The sequence below is a fragment of the Jatropha curcas genome, chromosome 6, assembly GCF_041381405.1.
Source record: "Jatropha curcas cultivar XTBG-Jc1 chromosome 6, XTBG_Jcur_1.0, whole genome shotgun sequence".
Taxonomy (NCBI): domain Eukaryota; kingdom Viridiplantae; phylum Streptophyta; class Magnoliopsida; order Malpighiales; family Euphorbiaceae; genus Jatropha; species Jatropha curcas.
The window spans coordinates 22,231,592-22,253,286 of NC_143156.1; the positions used below are offsets into that span (position 1 = coordinate 22,231,592).

Below are 21,695 nucleotides of genomic sequence, written 5' to 3' on the forward strand. Positions count from 1 at the left end.
AATAATTTGCATAAATTTCAACTTTTTAATTAGTATTTAATTGATCTAATTTTACAAGTTGAAGTATTCAATAACATTAATTTGAAAATTGAAGTATTCAATGGATATAATTTTATAAGTTGAAGTATTTAACGAGTCAAAATAAAAATTAAAAGTGCTATAAAATTAAATTTCAACTTTTTAATTAGTATTTAATTGATCTAATTTTACAAGTTGAAGTATTCAATAACATTAATTTGAAAATTGAAGTATTCAATGGATATAATTTTATAAGTTGAAGTATTTAACGAGTCAAAATAAAAATTAAAAGTGCTATAAAATTAAAGTAACAAAGTTCAAGAATGAATTTATGAATTTTTGCATCGGTTGAAGTAAGAAAGTATAATATTTAAGAATACGCACTTCATTGATTTAACAACCAATATTAGGTAATTAAGACTTGAGTGGCAGTGCTATGTCCACCACCTAAATTTTATTTATTTATTTATTACCACTAAATTATATTTTACATTCAAACTAACGAATAAAAATAAATTAATTAAAAACATAGTGACGAAGGGTTGCCTTCTATATTATCAAATTATCGTAAATAAATAAAATAATAAAAGAGGATTCATATTCAAACTTAAATATAAGTATGCATAATCATTAATAATCAATCTATTAGTTGTAATAGAAAATCAGTTAAGAATGCGCTTTCAATCAGTTGGATTCAAATCGAATTAGTGCAAATTAAATTAACCGAATTTTCCTTTTCTAAGAAATCAAACTGAATTAAAATTATATAGAGAATTAGTTCGGTTTACTTTACTTTATTTTATTTTGTTTTGTTTTGTTGAATTTTTTTAAAATTTTAATTTTTAAAAATTGAACCTTATAGTTTAAAAATTAAACCGAATCAGAACCGGTTCAATTAGGTTAATTTAATTAACTAGCATTCAGCCTGATAGCCAATCTTTTTAAATTTATTGGAGTCTTTTATGGGCCGAAATAACATTAGAGGATTCGAATTCGAGACCTCCAACTCATCACATAAATGAGAAGACCAACCAAACCACCATATAAATCTGTTTCCAATAGCCAATCTTAAAATTTTAAAAGAAGTTTTTTAATTTAAAAATTATACTTATCAAATGATAGATTTTTTTCTATTTTCCAGTTTTCACAGAAAATAATAATCCAATGCATACAATTTGAAAAAAATTATGGTTTAATTTCACAAATAAAAAATATCAATAAAATGAAAAAATAAATCTTATCAATTGATGCAATAATTTAAGGAGAGGAAAAAAAATCTAACAACATATTATTATTTTCAAAAAAAAAAAAAATATATATATATATATATATATATATTATTGATCTTAAACCGATTCTAGTTGGCATCAACCAAAACTTCTATCTAAAATGACAAAAATATCACTGTCCTGAAATAGAAATTATTGTCATGAACTAAATAATATTGAAGTGATCAAATCAAAGTAGGGCCAAATTTATTGCCATGTCTTTCTCTTAATTAAGCTTTCATCTAATATATATATATATATATATATATATATATAAATCAAGTCTAAGAGTAGTACCCAAATTAAATTTCTTCAAGGCGACAAAATCCATCTATTGGACCGACCTTCATTTCTATGTACACAAATGTTGATAGTTCTTACATCGCTGTTATTTATGATAGGAACTGTCCTTTGACAAGGGCTGAATAGTACTCGGCTTCTTACAATTCAAAATCGAATCAAACTGATTTATTCTAATTAGATTTGGCTAAATGTTTAAAAATTTTGACGGGTTTGATAATAAAAATATTTACTTTTAATTAAGTTCATTTATTATATATAACTAATTAAATTTATTTTTATACTAAAATAGTTTATTTGGTTAAACATAACTAAATTCAAATCGAGCCAGACAATTTAATTTGATTTTATTCAGATTTTATACTATTTGGTTTCAAATGCAGTTGTTATAAAATTATATTCCTATTAGACCAAAACTGAACCTATGCAGTTTGATTCGATTAACCGAACTCACCTCTTTCTTTTAGCAGCCTTCTGGGTCGAATGCACCACCGAAGATTGCCTGATTGGGTTTGTTTTCGGCCACTTATGTGCAAAGATCCACTCTACTAATTTGAAGCCCAGTAAGTAATCACGCCAGAAAATGAATCGGAAATTTTAGATTTTGATATTCAATCGACATATGAAAGATATATTCCTAATTTCTTGGATATACCCTCCACTTTCTCACGTAGTACAAGGGAAAGTCATTAAGGATATATATAATATTAATTAATTAATACTTATATTTGTATGGTATAATTATAAAATATCAAGTAAGAAAAATAAATCAAGTAATATCCTTAATTCAAAGCATGGCTAAACCAATATGAATAAAAATAATATATATATAAGGAAGTCAAAAGTTTAAGTTTGTTTAAAAGGATAAATTCAAGAGAAAAATTTACCTATGCCTCGTATATAGGCTATTTATACTGTAATTTAATTACAAATAATGTTTTGATTTAAAAGAGAATATTTTAGAAATGACTTGTATATATCGGGTCTATAGCTCACTTATAGATTAATTAATAAAAAATAAATATTAGTTGAAACGAGGGTATTTTTCGACCATATATTGAGAAAAAAAAATGAAAATGATATTTAAAAATTTTATATTTTGTTAGTTTAATCTGGTCTCGGAACCGAGTATAAATAAGTCCAATCCAATACTTAAAAAGTGAGGGAGAAACAATTGCGTATGCCTACCCTTGGATATAAAATCATATTATATAACAAAAACCAACGATAACTAACTCTCAAAATCACTTGGAATGGCAGGAGGCTTTTAGGCTTCAAAGCTTATCTGGGTTCTTGTGGAACTTTGGGTTGCTTAAGATGCTCTTTGTGTTGCTTGGTCTCGAGGGTGGCGTCGGGTAAAATTACAGCTGGACTCGCAGTATGTTGTTGGTGCATTAACCGGGTCTTATCCTTTGGCTTTCAGACTAAGAAATTTAGTTACCAAATGTAAAAACCTAATGGCTAAGGATTGGAAAGTGGTCATTTAGATGATATACCGTGAAGCAAATCTTGTGGCTGACACAATAGCTAATGAAGCCTTAGGAGATCAGATTGGGCTTCAGCTGGTTCATCATCCATCTAGTTTAGCTAATTGTGCTGGTGCTATTTGGCTTAGAAATGTCTAATCTATGGGTTTAACCCCCTCCTTTCTATTTAAAAAAAAAAAAAAATCAGAATATCTAGAGTGTGGTGTCTTGCAATATTTAAATCTCCCTTTTCCTCAATATCCAAAAAGAAATAACTTATAACCTAATAATAATTTATCTCTGATCTCTTGCTTAATGTTCATGTAAGCTCATCAGGAAAGCAAACAAAAAATAGAAGTCTTGCTTGTGAGCTTCAAAAGTAGTTGCTCTTACCATTATTATCACAGTAATTAGCATAATCAAAGTTTGGCACAGGTTGTGCACTAGTCATATTGCAATTAGCCTCTCGTCCTCTGTGAACAATACACAAATTTGATCACTGAAACCTCCCTAGGCCTAAACAAATCAAAGAAATATTGAAGTTATATTAATTACCATCATTGTAATTGAAGGAAGAAGCTATGCCAATTGCCTTGTCATAATTGGTATTGTAACCAAAATCCGTGCCTTGAAGAGCCATTAGATCACTATCATCAAAAACAACATCTGCGAGTGGCTGATAATTTCTTTGGCTCCATAACCCTAACCTACTACAAGTCAGTTAAGATTGAAACACAATTATTATTATTATTATTATTCTTTTTAATAACCTTGCTCTTTGCAGTCTCCACCAGCTTCTCTAAACCATCCACAAGCTCCTGCAACTCCTAAAACGATTTGGACTCTTGGAAAAACTCAAAATTTATGTTTTCTAATGTTTTGATGTTTTCAATTTCAAGCTCTAGTTGATGGATCTCGTCGAAAAGAGACAGTGCAGATTGCTTAGCTCCGTCGTCTACTGCGTCGGGAATAAGAAAAGCATCAAGAACTGCGTTTACAGAAGGATTGCCAATAGAGTAAAATTTTCGTTTGGGTTTGGAACAAGGCGAAGAGACTAAAATAGCAGCTTTAGCATCGCAAAGCGTGAACAATTCTCCTGTTTTATTGAAAAGAACTTTACATCGTTTAGTGAAACTTACTGCTTTTTACTTCTCGTTTTCTCTCTTCTGCATAGGAATCTTTCTTGTTTGGATGCCATTGAAACTATCTTTCTTGTCTTGTCGAATCCTGATTCGTATAACCGCCTACGTTTCTCGATATAAAGTAACACTTGCGTAAGGATTCGTATATATGTATCCGGTCGGCGGTAAACCAAAATTTGGAGCACTTAAAACTTATAGGTGTGTCCTGATAGGTAATTTCATCTATGTTAAGCAGCCAAGACCAAAATCTAATTGGACCCTCTCGCTTGCACACGTAGGTCCCAATTTCTCAACCCCATCACACAAACAAATATGATAGCCCGGGAGATGGAACCGCCTCTTGCTGCTGTTCCATTGTCGTGGTTGTTTGTTTGCGCTGACCGGCTTGATTGGGGACTTACGACCGTTGGGTCTATCGCTGTTGCTGCCCATGGCACTGCTCTCGTTGTTTAATTGCATACTTCGCTAAGATTGTTGAGGTTAAGAGGATTGGTCCTGAGGAGCGATTCCAGAGGCCGAAAGATGCGAGTAGTATGGATATTTCAATTTTTGAAACTTATTTTCGTTGCAAAGTTTAGACTCTCAGTAGTGTTTGTGTTTGCTTTTTTTGATGACAAAATGAGGGAAATAGAAGGAAATTGAGTTTTGATTTATGGGTTTACATCGGTTATGACTTGTATAATTTTTTTTTTTTTTCCTTCTGAGGTCAGATGAATTTTCACAGAGTAAAGCAATTAATTGACGGAGTAACTAAATTTGGGATTCGAAACTTAGTTTGAAATTGGTAAAGTTTGGACTTTTGTAGTTTGATAGTGAAATTGCATGATGAAGCAAAATTAACTATCTTACTATCTTAAAATGCAAGCTCATCAGGAAAAAACCGAAAAAAAAAAAAAAAAAAAGAAAATCTTGCTTGTGAGCTTCAAAATTAGGTTCACACCCTAAACCTTTAAACAAAAGATAAGCTAGAGTAAATTAAAATTCAGTAGAACCAAAGCCTATCATCAGCAAGAGATGAATCTCCATGCTCATTATAAATAACATGAGGATGAGCATTGCCATCAAAAATCCCAAATGCATCAGAGTAGTCTGAAAGAGACACATTATTGTTGGCATGGTCCACAGCTTCATGAGATAAATTAAAATCTCCTAACCTTGAATTGCTCTTATCATTATTACCAAAGTAATTAACAAAATCAAAGTCACCAATTCTATTGCTATCAGCTTCCTTCTCCTTCAATAACACTGTTAACAACACAAACTCACTATTCAATAATTTGATATAAAGAAAACAATAACTGTAAATTTCAAATAAGAAAAAATAAATAATTAAGTTCAAATACTCTTAATTATAAGAGTTAAGGGAAAGGCTACCCCTATCGTACATAAGTCAATAAAAAAAATTAATAGAGCTAATTGCAAAGGCAAGAATTATTAATTACCTTCATTATATTTGAAGCAAGACGCTGCTGATGCTGGTGGAGACAAAAAAATATTTCCACTTTGGACATTATCAACATAATTGGTTCTGTAATCAAAATCCATGCCTTGAAGAGCCACTATATCACTTTCGTCAAAAACAACGTTTCTGATTGGAGATGTATTATTAGAAACAACATCTGCGAGTGGCTGATAATTTCTTTGACTGCATAACCCTAACCCATTACAACCAGTTAAGCTTGTAACACAATTATTATTATTATTATTATTTTGATTAACCTTGCTCTTTGTAGTCTCCACCAGCTTCTCTAAACCATCCACAAGCTCCTGCAACTCCTCAACCGATTTGGACTCCTGGAAAAACTCAAAATCTACGTTTTTTAACGTTTTGATGTTTTCAATTTCAAGCTCTAGTTGATCGATCTCGTCCAAAAGAGAGAGTGCAGATTGCTTAGCTCCGTCGTCTACTGCGTCGGGAATACGATTTTGAAGAAAAGCATCAAGAACTGCGGTTACAGAAGGATTGCCAATGGAATAAAATTTCCGTTTAGGTTTGGAACAAGGCGAAGAGACTAAAACAACAACTTTAGCATCGCAAAGCGTGAACAATTCTCCTGCTTTATTGAAAAGACCTTGACGTCGTTTAGTGAAACTTACTGCTTTTTGCTTCTCGTTTTCTCGCTTCTGCATTGGAATCTTTCTTGTTTTGGACGCCATTGAAGGCATGTTTGTGCGAGCTCAATTGGAAAACAACCAACACTGAGCTTTCACAAGTTTAATCTTCAAACCAAGGAAATTTTTTCACGCCGATTACTTCTTCTTCTTCAACAGCTCTATTAGATAGCGAGAATACAGAAAATAGAAGAAAACGAAACCTAACATCTTTCCCTAAACACGTATACATATATAGGAATATGGAAAACCTATCCCTAAAAGGAGAATCACATAAGATCTTTTATTGATTACTTATTAATTTAATAATAATAAACGAATCCTCTGCACGCATCCATTTAAAAAGACACCTGACACCATGGAAAGCCATCATCGAAGGTTAAGAGCTGATGAAGTAGCTGCTAATCAATGTCATATAAAATTAAAATTAAAATTGAGATGTGTAAAAAAATTATCTTCACAATTTAGAAGGGAAACTAGAGATCCGAATTTTTTAAAAAAAAATTTTAAAAATAAAGCAAATAAAACCTTCGACAAAATGCGCATATTAAAAATTTAGTCAACAAAAGTTATTTTGGGCTTCTTTACCCTTAATAATTCATTAAGATACTAAAAACTCTTCATACAATGAGTAATTTAAGAAGTTATTATGAAAAAAATAATTGTTTATATATTTAAATTTAGAAACCTTGTAAACATTTTGGGACATCCAAAAAATGAATAACAAGGCAAACAAAATAGGACAGAGGGAGAAGTATATTTTTAAAACAGTAGAGACTGATTAAAGGGTCAAACTTCATGGAGTGATTTGTAATTTATCATTGGCAATATTATGTTTTAAGGGTTTTTTTTTTTTTTGAAAAAAAAATCCTTTTAAGCTAACGCATAATACATTATTGTAATATAAATTTTATGGATATAAAAATGCAAAAAATTTAAATACACATTTTTTTATAAACTAAGTGTTAAATTCGTGAAGATTATTAATATTATATTGTATTACTTCTCAAAAAAATATTAATATTATATTAAGCTAGCATGTATGATATTTTGATACAAATTTGTAATATATAATATCTTTAAAACATTGTCCTAATACATAAATTAGCAATTGAAATTTTAAAAAAAAAAAATAATCGCTTTTAATTTGACCTATTAAACTATTTAATTACAGTTTTATATGTGCTCATTAGATAAAATTTTTACTAATAAAGATACTCAATAAATACAATTTTACAAATTCAATAGACTTTTCTTACAAATTTTCAGATGCCAATTTATACATTTTGCCTTAAAATATTATCACATAAGATTTAACATCCTATTAATTAATGAAAACATAGAAAACAAAAAAAAAAAAAAACACATGTAACACGTTCTTGTAATACTAAAATATAGCAGCCAAAGAATCTTCTGTTATGCCTTGTATTCGACAAACATCACCTTACTAAAAAAGGCCATGTTTTTTTTATTATTTTTATTATTTAAAAAATAGAGAAGCAAAACTTGAAATAGACAGAAGAAATGCACTGGCAGCATACTCATAAAGCCCACCCACAAACTCAATGATATCTTCTGCCACAGAGTCTCCCTATAGTCTCATATGCCCTTTTTCTTTTCTTTATTGCAGAGTAGCTACACTAATCTCAACCATTGTAGTATACAAAATCCACCACATAGGGTTACTTTTTAGCCAACTCAATACAGCTGTAATGTTGTATAGCATGCACAGTTATCCACACCTTAGAAAAAGTAAATAATTAGTTGTTTACAGCATCTTTTTCGGTATTCTCCTTGATATATTTTTTTTAAGAAAAATATGTTATTTTTCAAATAATTCATCTTTCATGTGAATGAATGTAAAATTAAAATTAATTAAAATATATTAGAATTTTTATTTTATAAGACTGTAAAAATATAAAAAAAATTATTGTTAATTATAAAAAAATTGCATAAAAATAATGAATTGTATTAGTTTTTAATGATTGGTGATGGTAGTTGATAATGTTTGATGACTTAAATTGATTAGCTGTGAATCTAATTCATAACGATAACTATCAATAATCGATAAATTAATATATATATATATATATATATATATATATATAATAAGTTAATTAGTTTTCAAAAAATACTTTTATTTTTAAAAATGAAAATTTATTTTTTTAAATAACTTTATTAGAAGAAAAATATTTTCAGTTAATAATTTTTCTATGCATCTCAAAAGTCAGAAATATTTCAATTAATAGTTTATTATTTCCCATATTTTGGAATTTTGTTATCAAATTTGGTTTTGAGTTATTATTCTCACATTATGATGATTTTATTTAGGGTATTTTGTGATTTGGACAGTTGTGCAGATGGCTCTAAAAAAAATAAATTTGAAGGTCATTAGATTGGACTCGTAAAAAGATCATGGAGTTGAACAACTACCATAAATAATCAGCAAGTGGAACAAGTGATTGCATACAAAATTATTATGCTTTGTCAACTCGATCAAATCAAAATTGTGTATTTTTATTCTTTATACAAGTGATTTATTGTTAGATTTTCTATATAAAAACATATTGATCTGTATCTCATATATGTCCTCTTAATGAAATCTCTACTTTGAGTCCTTTTAAAAAAATTATAAGAATCGGAACATTTTTTTTTTTTGGAACCAAAGGAATCAAAAAATTGTAGGAGAAGACTCTTTGGTTCCATTTGTTTTCAGAAAATAATTTATCGTTGGAAAATATTTTCTTTGAAAAATATTTTTTAAATGACTTATTTTTCACTATTTGATTGCAATATTGAAAATTAGTTAAAAAATACTAAAAATCTTTAACTCATAAAACCATAAAAATATTTATAATAACAAAATTTTCATATGTTAAATATTTTATTATTAAATATGAAAAAAAAAGCAAAAAAAAGTAGATTATGAAAGTCGTCAGTGACCGTGATGGTAGTCGACGATTGCTTGCAACTAATGGATGAATGGTGATTTGTGACGAATGGTGACCAATAGTGAATAGTGAATGGTGGTAGTGGCTACCGCTAATTAATAAACTAAAAAATATACCTTTACAAGGTTATGATAAGTTTATCAATGTTTGAAAAATATTTCCTCATTGCAAATAGGAAGTCATTTTCCTTAAGAATAACTTAGTTTTCATTTGACTAAGAAAATAATTTCCGTTGACTTATTTTTCTAAATGCCCCAAAAAATGAAAGTTGTTTGAATATTTTGTTGCATGTTATTTTACAGAATAAATGGATCCTTCATTGCCACCAGTTAGATTTGAACTAGAACCAAACAATATTGTGGATAAATCTTTTACTCTCTTGAAAATAGAAAATAATCTAGAAAATGGAAAGTTATTTTCCTTAAAAATGACTTAAATTTTCTTTTATCAGGAAAATATTTACTATTGACTTATTCTTCTGAATGCCCCAAACAATAGAAAATTGTAAAAATATTTTCCTGCAAATTATTTTATGAAAATAAATGGAACCTTAGGGTAGAACTAAAACACTCCGCAAAGTCGGGAATTTTTAATGATTTAACCCAAATTGTAACTTAGTAAAATAGATTGTGAAGTATGTATATACAAATTAAAAAAAGAAAGTCATGTATAATCTATCTATACTATTTATAAAAGTAGAAATGAGAGAGAAATAATATGATTGCTGATACTGTCCTTGTGAAATTCAAGATATTCCAAAATAATTAGTTTTATCCAATTAAAAAATTTTAACCTAAAAATATATATAATATTTCTATAATTTGATTGGATGTTTTTTTTTTTTTTGACTTTTTTTAATAGATAAATAGATATAGATAATTAAGCATTTCAAAATTTTAAATTTTTATTATTATTATCTTATTATGTCTAATTATATTATATTTTATTATATTATTATATAAATTATTAACAATAATTTAATAATTTTTAATAATTTATTATTATTATTATTTATAATTTAGCTTCAACATTATTGTTTTAAATAATATATGTAAATGAGGCATTTGAAAATTTTTACATTTTTTTTGAATTTATTTTAAATAAATATATCTTGATGATTACGATTTGATTTAAAAAGAATATAATTAAAGTTCTTTAATTACAAATTGCATTCTAATTTGGTTACCCAAAAAATAAGATAAAAAATAATTACTTTTAAACATCTCGAATTTAATTAGTTATATTGATATCTTATATAATTCAAATCATATTTCTAGTAACGAATATAATTTTATTAATAATTTTTTAAAATGTTTTTATGATTTTGATTCGCTAAAAAAATAAAAATAAAAATTTATTATTGTTTATAAATATTTAATTTGATTTATTAGATTATTTTCTTATTCTATTGTTAACATATATTTATTTATTACAAGAGATTACAGTGAAAGTTATTAACAAAACATGTAAATTAATTATAAAAAGTATAATAGAAGCTATTCGATGATTTTTATAAATCAATTTAGTTTTTCCTTAAAAAATAAAATGAAAGCAATAAACGTATAATAAAAACTGATAAATCAATACGTTAACTTAGAACTAAAAAAGTATTTACTGTATATATAAAGCGTAATATAATTTAACCACTCAATCTAAATAAGAATTTATATTTTAATATTATGTAAACAAAAAATTACACAAATATAAAGAATGAACATATAACGAGCATAGTCAACGTGCAATTGTTGGTTCTTTCTTGGAAAAGCGCAATGAATATGCTGGTTAACAGCTTGATTTATGATTTAATTACAGGCGTGCTAGGTGTGTGAAGTACACCAACTGAAAAATAAAGTGCGCTCAATCAGACTTCTAAGCCGTGGATTTGGTTCCACAGTATACGCTTCGCCAGTTGTGTGATTAAAATAAAATTGGCAGAGAAAATTATAAAAGAGAGCTTGATTGCTTGAAATATAAATTGATTGCTTGTATTGAAAAGAGAGCTTGTAATTACAGGAAATGTAAATATACAGTGCTTAGGAAAATAAAAATAAGGCTTTGAAGATAAAATTGCTTAACTGTTTGGAGAGTTTGATTTAATTTGTTGAATTCGCCAGAGAATTTAGTTGGGCCTTGTTGGTTGTTCCTTGCTCCATTTATAAGCTTTACAGGTGGTTATCAAAAAGAATCGCTGACACACGTTCCCATTAGTTCTTGGTGCCCCGCCTTCCTGTACATGAACAACCACTTGAGAAGTGCTTGCTCAACTGCAGATTACACCTTCTTTATCTCCTCTTTTTAATCAATTAATTAATCAATGTTTTAATTAATTAATTAATTAATTACATAAATCAGTAATTAGACCCAATTAATTACGAATCCAATAGCCCAAAATCAAAATATAAAGTCCAAATCTAAAAAATCACAAAATGGGTCAACAATCCCAACAAAAAAAAACCCTAACACTGTATTCACTTTTTTTTCTTTTTTCTTTTTTGTATATATATATATATATATATATATATATAGTGGTTTGGTTTCTGTGTTTTGTCTCTGGTGAATTTTTAGGGAATCAAAGTCGTGGAACCTAAAAAATTTATTCCAGAATTTGGATTAGAGGCACCAAGTTTTGACACCAATTTCACATGCAACCATTTTTCTATATTCTGGCACCAATGAGAATATCATCATACTTTGACTAAGGGAAATAAATAGTTCCTCTGAGATAGAATATAAATTGCGTACCTTTAATTTTTCAATGACAGGTTCCACTGCTTTATCTGCTAACTCCTTGGGCAGTGCCTTCGCTAATGCACTAGCTCCTCAAGTAAGTTCCTCTGATAAACTTTGCACCTTTCTTTCTGTTAGGCTCTCTCAAGTGACATATGCGACTGGATTCTCATCCTCTCTATCAGCTGTTTCTAAATATGTTTTCTAAGTTGAAGTAACTCCCCTGGCTCATACGTCGACAGTTTCTTCTTCTCACTGATTAAGATTCAGATGTTCCATCTATCTTTTCTCCGCAGGTATGTTCTCTATCACACCTGCTTATCTTTGTTGGATCCACCTGCTTACACTTTGCAAATGGCTCCTCTTTCAATTTTATTTATTGTTATTATTGAGATTGAGGATCCATTATCGAAGATTTACCCATTTTTTCTGAGTGATCTACATTCTTCTTCTCAGTTACAGGCTTGGATAAAAAGCTATGAGACACACTTCTCTGCTATTTCATAGCACTAGTGGACCTGGCACCAGTTCAAATATATGAATCTTGACTAGAACCTTTTTTTGGGATTTGAATGAATATATTTAAAGCCGTGAATTGACCTTTATATGTTTATGAAAGCAACGGCCAGTAGGCCTGTTTAATTTATTTATGATTGTCATAGGATCAGTTATGTCACCTGCCTATATTGTTGTGTCGCTTGCTACTAGTAAACTTTCTTAATGCAGCCGTGGGATCAGCCCCATTGCATTCATTGTTGATGATCCTTCATTTCCCATCTGGTGGGATAGTAGTCCTTGAGGAAACGACTATTGACATTTCTCTTGTGCGGCTCTCCTATACTACTTGATAGCCAATAAGTATTTCCTCTAGGACCTTATAAGTATAAACAATAGTGATTTTTCATTCCAGCTTAAGTTTTAACAGGCTGCTAACATATGTTGATATTGGATCCTCAAGTGTACTAAGATTGATTTCCTCCAAGGGATCCTAGACTCCTGTAAGAATGTCATCAAGCTTTGGTAGCGTAGAGCTAAGCTCATACAACTGAACTTCTCCCCTGAAATTATATATCAATTCTTCCTTAAAGATTACCTCAGCCCCATCAACTTCCTGCGAATCTTTCATAGCTATCCTGTCAATCAGTTGCTGCAAATAAGCTCTAGAGATATCAGCTGCAGCTACTGCCATCTTCTTATTAGAATATGATTTCTTAATCATGGAGCTTTGTCACCTCACGCTTCTCCTTGGCCTCTTGTAAAGCACGATGGCTAATGATGGCGTTGAACCAACTCCAGAGGTCTTTGCAGCTGATGAGTTATTAGACGATGTGCTAGGATCCTCTGAATCTTTAATAATTAAATACTCTAGTTGTTTTGTGGGTCCAACTCCCTCTGAAAATTTCTACTGCCAATATTGTTGTGACTCTATTTGTGTCTTCAAGGACTTCGAATGAACTTGCAGCTTCTTGAATTGATCAATGATACTCCTCAGATCTACTTCAACAGAGTTGATAGATGCCATAGGTGGGAAAGGATCCTCATCAATCAACATCTGCTCTTTGTCAGAGAACCTGAACACTCCTCTGTTAATGCGATCTTGTAAAGCATTTCTGAAACTCCAACAATTAATAGTATTATGGTTCCAGGAATCATGGTACTTACAATATTGCTTGCCCTTTATCTCTCCTTTTATCGGTAGCTTATGACCAGATGGAAGAGATATAAGCTTTTCCTTCAGTAAGAAATCAAATATCTCCTCTGTCTTAGAAACATCAAATGTGAATTGAGTCTCTGAACTGGATTTCTTCTTCTGAGGAGCTGTCTTTATTGGAGCTCCAAGGTTTGGACACACAAAGGAACCTAAATTAACCAAGTCAGCCACATTTATTTCCTCATGAAGCTCCTGATAGTAAGTTCCTGGTGAGCTTCTTTTCATATGTGATTCTTCTTTCAGCAGTTCTTCATATTCTGCTACCTTAGCCGCCAGCTCATAAAAATCTCTAAACTCCATCCCTTGGAATTTCTTCCTCAGCTTGAAGTCCAAGCCTCTCTGAGCCATCTTGACAAACTCATGTTTAGGTAAGAACGCTTTCCACCTATTCCTCAGCTTCTTAAACCTTGCAATAAATGAGTCAGTCATCTCTCTACTTCTTTGTGTCAGCCTGGACAACTTGGCCACACAAACCTCTAGCTCAACTCTAAAGAACTGGGGTATGAAAGAGACGCTCCATCTCATACCATGAATTGACTGAGTTCCTCAGAGGTGTCGAATACCGAGTGAAAGCTGTACCTATTAAAGAGTTAGGAAATAATCGCAACTTATAATTAGCAAAATTCTCCAAATTAGCGAGTTCATCACATTGGATGGTGAATCTAGCTATATGCTCCATGGTTGATTATCCATTTTCTCTAGAGAATAATGTGAAGTCTGGGATTCTGTACCCCCTGGAATAAGGGTTCTCTCTGTCGATTGTTTCTGAATACAGATTTATGAACTTTAGGCGGCCAACCTGTCTAAGGCCAAGCCCATACAGCTCTTGAACAGTGTCTCTCAGAACATCCATAGTGACTTGGGGAATCTGAGGAATGGGATTACCTGCCATTTGAGGAACCATAGTGACACCGATGTATGTATTTTAGGGAGTTACGTTGAAGGCAACCCCTCTAGTTCCTTGGCTTCCTCCTGTGCCTGTCAACGACTAAGGAGCATGAGAAGCCTCAGCCTCATAGACACCTGAGTTAGTCATAGGACTGGTGGTCTCGAAAAAAAATTATAGGCATCACTGTAGGCCTGCCAGTGGGGCGACCTGTCTAGAGTGGTGCCTTTGATGGGTGGTGCACTGGCTCCTCTCTCTAATGTGCTGGTTGATACCTCTCTTCAACAAGAGCATGACCGCTGTCAGTGCCCCCCCGAGGGACTTTGAGGCGGTTGCCCCTTCGAGTTCTTTGGCACACTTGGATGAATATTCATTCCCCTCCTTAGCAAAAGACTTGCTAGTATGAGATTGATTGACAAGTGAGTTCACAACATCAATCTTCCTTCCAATGACCTTCTCCATAAAGACATTCATGGTTTGCAGCAATTGGGCCATCATCTGACTATTATTCCTTTGTACTTCCAACATCACTTTCACATTAGAAGAACTAAAGTTAATGACATCATCAGAAACACTATGCATGGCCATCGGTTCGATTCTAATCGAAATCGAACCAGAACCGAACTGTATTATAGACGAACCAGAACCGGCGGTTCAAGGCAGGTTAAGGTTCATGTAATATTAAAAAATAAACCTGAACAGGCTCGAACCGGATGCACAAACAAAATTATTTGTAGCTTAAAATTTTTTTAAAAAAAATTTATATCACTTGATTTGATTGTAGTTGATTTGATTTAAGGCAAAGAGAAGTATACAATGGTACATAATTTATAAAAAGTTGTGAAGTACACATGATTTGACTTAATTTGTACAAAAAATGGTACATGAATAGTTGATTTGTAAAAAAAAAAAAAAAAAAAAAATTATGTGTACAAGAAAAAAAGGTAGAAACGGCTAGTTGAGGTGACTTTTAATTTTTTTTTATTTTTGGTTAATAAATTTTATTCATTTTTAATCAATTATTTATTTATTTATTATAATTTACTAAATTATCCAAAAATATAGTTGTTATTTTTCTGTTATAAGGAACAATTTGGAAAACTAATAAATGAAAAATATTTATAAATATGATGAGTTGATGATTTTTTTTTCACAAACAATTATATCCTAACTCTCCTCTTATTCTCAATCAAAATTCACTCAAATTTACATAGTTCATTATTTTTCTATTGCTTTATTTTTCTTAATATTGGAATTATCTATTGTTTATTTTTTATTTTCATACATCGAATTCTAAATTCCTTCTAATCTCAATTTTTCCATTCATAAATTTACTTCATTTGATTTTTTTTAATAATTTTCTTAGTATTTGGAAATAATAATTTCCAACTCATTCCATTAATTTCATATTCCATTTATTCATTTTTTTTCCATAATTCCATTCAAAAATATGGCACACAATTCACAAAGCTTCAACTCCAAGGAAAAGCGAGTTGCTCAAAGCGTGGAAGAATTTGATTCAAACGATCAATTGATTAATTTTTCACCACAATTTAATGATGAAGTTTAATATCAAACTCTAGTTGAGGAACGTTATATTCGTCGTCATCCACCACAAGAAGAAGCAATATCTCCTAATATTTCAATAGGTAAACCACCAAAATCAGATATTTTCAAGAAGCACTTTGCAAAAATTGTTCAAGATAATGGAGAAATCAATGTGGTTCGATGTAAATATTGCAAAATCAATGCATTCAAGCTTGGAGGCTATGGCACTCTCAATGGGCACTTAAAATCACATCATCCAAGTGAGGTAGGAATGAATGTAACTCAAACTCAATTATCATCATCAAGGTATGATGATCCTAACACTCCTCTATTTAAATATAGTGATAAACTAATAAAATTGAAATGGCTAAAATGGTTTGTATGGAACAATTATCTTTTTCATTTGGTGAAGAAATTGGATTTAATAACTATTGTAAAAAAACATTAAATCTTTTAGCAAAAAAGATACCTAGGAATACACTTAAAAGGACTATCTTATCTATTTATTTTCAATGAAAAAAATTTTTTTTTAAATGTATTTACAAATTTTAATGGTAAAATTGCTATTTGTTGTGATATTTGGAGTGATGCTTGGCAAACTCATTCTTATATAGTTGTTACTTCCCATTGGATTGATAATGAATGGAAAATCCAAAAAAAATTATTGCACTTAGAGTTTTTGGTGACTCTCACACCGCCCATAATATTTTTACCATGTTAAATATTATTTTAGAAGAATATGGTTTGACTAAAAAATTTTTACAATTGGTTTTGATAATGCTAGTGCAAATATGGCATCAATAAATGAATTAAAAACTCTTTGTCAACCTAAATTTGGTGGATAATTTTTTCACACTATATGCGCATGTTATATTTTAAATTTATGTGTTCAAGATGCATTAATAACATTAAATGTAATTTTACGTCTAATAAAAAATGCTTTAAATCATTTATGGACACATGGATACGTTAGAAAAGAATTTAAAAATTTTTGTCACTATATGGGAAAAAAATAAAAAAAATTTTTCAAGAGATATTCCTACATGGTGGAATTCAACTTATAAAATGTTAAATGAGTCTTATGAATATAAAGATATTCTTTCTTCATTTATGCAATTGCATGCATCACATTTTCAACTTTATCCAACCAATTGGACTATTTGTAAAAAAATATTAGATATTTTGCAAGTTTTTGAAAATTGCACAAGAATTTTTTAGTGGTATTTATTATCCTACTTTCCATTTATTTCCATTTCATTGTTTGGCCATAAGTAGTGCCATAATTGAAAATGAAATTGATGATGATTTACAAGAATGTATATTCATGATGAAAACTAAATGGTTAAAATATTATACTGAAATTTCGGATTTAAATTTAGTTGCATTTTTTCTTTGTCCTAGATTTAAATTGAGTTGCATTACAAGAATTTTTTCGTCTTTATTATGGATCTTTTAATATTGACGTAGATTATTTTTCTCTTACTAATAATGTTTTAAGGTATGTTAGTCAATTGTATGATGAGTACTCTAAATTAGTATCTCCCATTCCTCAAGTATCACATCCACAAACTACACAATCCACTAAATTTCATTCTACACAATTTACTTTCATGCAAAATGTTTCAAAAAAACCAAGGGAGGGTCCACATTCATACACAGAAATTGAGACATATATTAGCACAAAATTTGAGTTTTTAGGTGATGATACGGATAAAGACTCAACAAAATTTGACATTTTGGGTTGGTGGAAAAAACATGCAAATCGCTTTCCAGTCTTAGCTTCAATTGCAAAAGATATTCTTGTTTGTCCAATTTCTACTGTTTTAGTGGAACAAGCTTTTAGTGCAGATGGACAAATTTTAGATCCAACATGGTCAAGATTATTGCCAAATAATGTGAAAATGCAAGAATGTGTTGATGATTGGACTAGAGCGGCGTTGAGAACACAAGAACAATAAAATTCAAGCGATGATGATGATTCTGGCTCATTAACGGGGACTAGTGGCACCGATGACTAAAATTAATTGTAATAATTAAGAGGTTATTTTCCATTGTAATAAAAAAAAAAGAACTACACGGGCTTTGATTTCCTCTAATTCCCAAGAGGATACATAGGTAATTAAATTAAAAATTTTCAATTTTAATTTAATTCAAGCCCAAAATAAAAAAATTATAATTTTCTATATTAGTGAGTTAGCAAAATTTGTAAATTTAATGTAATAATAGTTCTAAGTTAATAGAAGTTTTTCTTTTAAAATTTTATAATAATTTATTTAGTTAATAAAATCTAAATATTTTAAAATTATTATTTATTTATGAATTCGAAATCAAAATTTTATTATTTTTTTTAAAAATTTGTGTAATATCGGAATCGAATTGGAATCGTAATTCGAACCGTCGGTTCACCGAAACCGTGCCGGAATCGGAACCGAAGGTTCAAGGGTCGGTTTTGATTCAAAATTTTAAATATCTCGAACCGGGGATTCAATGAACCGGAACTGGCGGTTTATTGAACCGACCATGCCTAAGAAACAGAAGTCGTTTTACGAAGCGTTTATTGAGGTCGTCAGAGGTAAGTATAACTTCTGGGGGATCTTGAGCAAGAGAGTTGATTTCTCCTTCCTCATAAGGAGATGGTTCTATTTTAGGGCTTCAAAGGCCTACTCCCATAGGTCCTCCATCCAAATCCAGAGACCCAGCAACAATTTCTTTTTCAACAACAGAACGAGTTTTTCAAGTCATGGTGTTCTCTCAAAACTCAAGTGAAAGATGAAATGCACAAAAGTTGCCCACTAAGCGTACCACTAAAGATTGTTGGTTCTTTTTTAGAAAAGAGCAATGAATCTACTGGCTGACAGCTTGATTTGTGATTTAATTGCAGGTGTCCAAGTGTATGAAGTACACTAGCTGAAAAATAAAGTGTGCTCGATCTAACTTCTAAGCTGTGGATTTGGTTCCATGGTATATGCTTCATTAGTTGTGCGATTAAAATAAAATTGGTAGAGAAAATTGTAAAAGAGAGCTTGATTGTTTGAAATATAAATTGATTGCTTGCATTGAAAATAAAGCTTGTAATTACAAGAAATGTAAATAGATAGTGCTTAGGAAAATAAAAATAAGGTTTTGAAGATAAAATTGCTTGACTCATTGGAGAATTGATTTGATTTGTTGAATTCGTAGAGAATTTGGTTGGGCCTTGTTGGTTGTTCCCTTGCTCTATTTATAAGCTTCATAGGTAGTTACCAAAAGGAATAACTGACACACGTTCACATTAGTTCCTTTAGTATCCCACCTTCTTGTACGTGAACAACTGCTTGAGAAGTGCTTGCTCAACTGCAAATCGCGTCTTCTTTATCTCCTCTTTTTAATCAATCAATCAATCAATCAATTAATTAATTAATTAATTAATTACATAAATCAATAATTAGGCCCAATTAATTACAAATCCAATAGCCCAAAATCAAAATATAAAGTCCAAATCTAAAAAATCACAAAATGGATTCAACAGCAACGCACGTCATAAATAAGACTAATATGTATAAAAGTATGAAAGGAAACATTTGGTTCATAAAAACACACCAACTAAGTTTATGTATTGACAAAAAAATCTTGAAAATTTTAATTCTTTTGGTTGAAAATTTTATATTAGTACAAATTTATAAATATGAGAATAGCGAGGAATAATGAAACTTTTAATAGCGTCCTTAATGAAATTTGAATATTCTAAAATAACTTTATTCATGACCAATTATAAAATTATATTTTATTAATTGATTGGATATAATTTATTAAAATTATTTTTTAAATAAATATATATAGTTAATTAAGCATTTCAAAATTTTAAGTTTTATCTTTTTTAATTTTATTTTTTAATAAATATATATGATAATAAGACATTTGAAATTTTTATATTTTATTTTTCAAATTCATATTTTATTTTAGAAATAAATTATTACATCCTCTAACGTTCAAATTTCAAATTTAAGAAAATAAATAATTGAAACTAAATTAGCTAATGAATTTAATTATTTGTAATATTGAATATTCAAAATATTAATAAAATAAAGTAGCTAAGAATAAAGTAAAATATTCATAATATCAATTGATGATTCTATTATAATATATTAGTTTAGATTCACTTTGGCTTTAGACTGACATATCTTAGCCGCTAGAAATGGCTCCAATTCGAATTTCACCATATCTTATAAATTATACACTAAATTAAGGAAAATATTATAAGAACTATTAATTTGATTGTTACTTTCACATTTAATTAATTATTTGGCCAATTTCAACCTTAAACAGTTACTCTAGGAATCCTAACTAGATTTTAGCTCAAACAATTTCATAAAACTTAAAATTAATCGAGGAAAATGATGAATTAACAAGAAGTTTATAGATATACAAAAATTAAAATACAAGTGAAAACAACGAGTAACATATAACAAAAAACATGTACGTACAAATGTAAAATTTTCAAGACAATCAATTATTAAATCAAATGAATTTATTATTAAAAAATTAAAAAAATTAATAATAAATTATGATAATTAAAATTAAATTTTAAAAAATAATATTATTGTATAATATAAAAGAGTAAAAATAATAATTTATAAGTATAAACAACAATAACAAACATATGCAAGTCACATTGAAAAAGACTATTAGTATATAAAGTGTAATAAAAAGTCATTAATAATGATAGATAAAGTGTATTTATAAAAGAATTTAAAATTTATCAATTTGTTTATTGAAAAACTTTGGCTAAAGTACATCTTGTTGGCATTACAGCTCCAATGATTTGAATAAAATTGTTACACTAACCCTTTCTTTCATTATTTAGATGGGAGTATTCATTTCAAGGAAGGAAAATAACTAAAAAAAAATATTTATGAAAAGGTTTTTTCAACCGTTTAGGAAATATAAGAAAAATATTGAATAATAATATTTTATTTATTTTCTATTCGGGTCCATATATTTTGAATCTTTTTGATTTGAGAGAAAATAATTGAGAAAAATAAAAATTTTACTTACTTATATTAAATTACCTAAATATCCAAAATAATATAAACTATATTTTATTGTTTAAAAATAAATGACAATATAATTTTCAATTTCCAATAATAACATTTTTTTCTTAAAATTTTTGCCATTTTCAAACACAAGTAAATAATATTATTTTATTACATTCATCGTATCAAACATAGAGGTAAAAAATAATTATAAAAAATTAATATTTTTTCATAAATTTTTTTTATTATGTTCTCTTTCATTATTTTTCTTCCTATCCTTTCCAAAAAATTATAAATGAGAATGCTAGTTAATTATTTTACTTAATGGGTTAAAGTTAAATGGGGAGAATTTGAGGATTACTACATTTGTTCCAATAATTTCTCCATACAAAAAAGTCATATTTCATATTTTTGTAATTTATTTATAAAAAAACGAAAATAATAGAACTATTATGATGTAAAAAGGCAGTTATGTCAGTTTTTTCATAAAAAAGAAAAGGCAGTTATGTCTAGAAATGATACCGCTCGTTGTACAATGTTGTTGCCTGTACTTG

At 29.2% G+C, this 21,695-nt stretch overlaps 1 protein-coding gene and 1 pseudogene across 1 annotated transcript; both read right to left on the reverse strand.

The window, feature by feature from the left end:
- Nucleotides 1-5,095: 5,095 nt before the first annotated feature.
- Nucleotides 5,096-6,481, reverse strand: LOC105641603 (uncharacterized). Its single transcript, XM_012226189.3, has 2 exons — nucleotides 5,637-6,481; nucleotides 5,096-5,439 (listed from the first exon to the last, which is right to left on the reverse strand). The coding sequence occupies exons 1-2, from the start codon at nucleotides 6,358-6,360 to the stop codon at nucleotides 5,177-5,179; spliced, it is 987 nt and encodes a 328-aa protein (XP_012081579.2). The 5' UTR covers nucleotides 6,361-6,481; the 3' UTR covers nucleotides 5,096-5,176.
- A 6,905-nt stretch (nucleotides 6,482-13,386) lies between these two features.
- Nucleotides 13,387-15,169, reverse strand: LOC149495716 (uncharacterized; annotated as a pseudogene).
- Nucleotides 15,170-21,695: the final 6,526 nt, after the last annotated feature.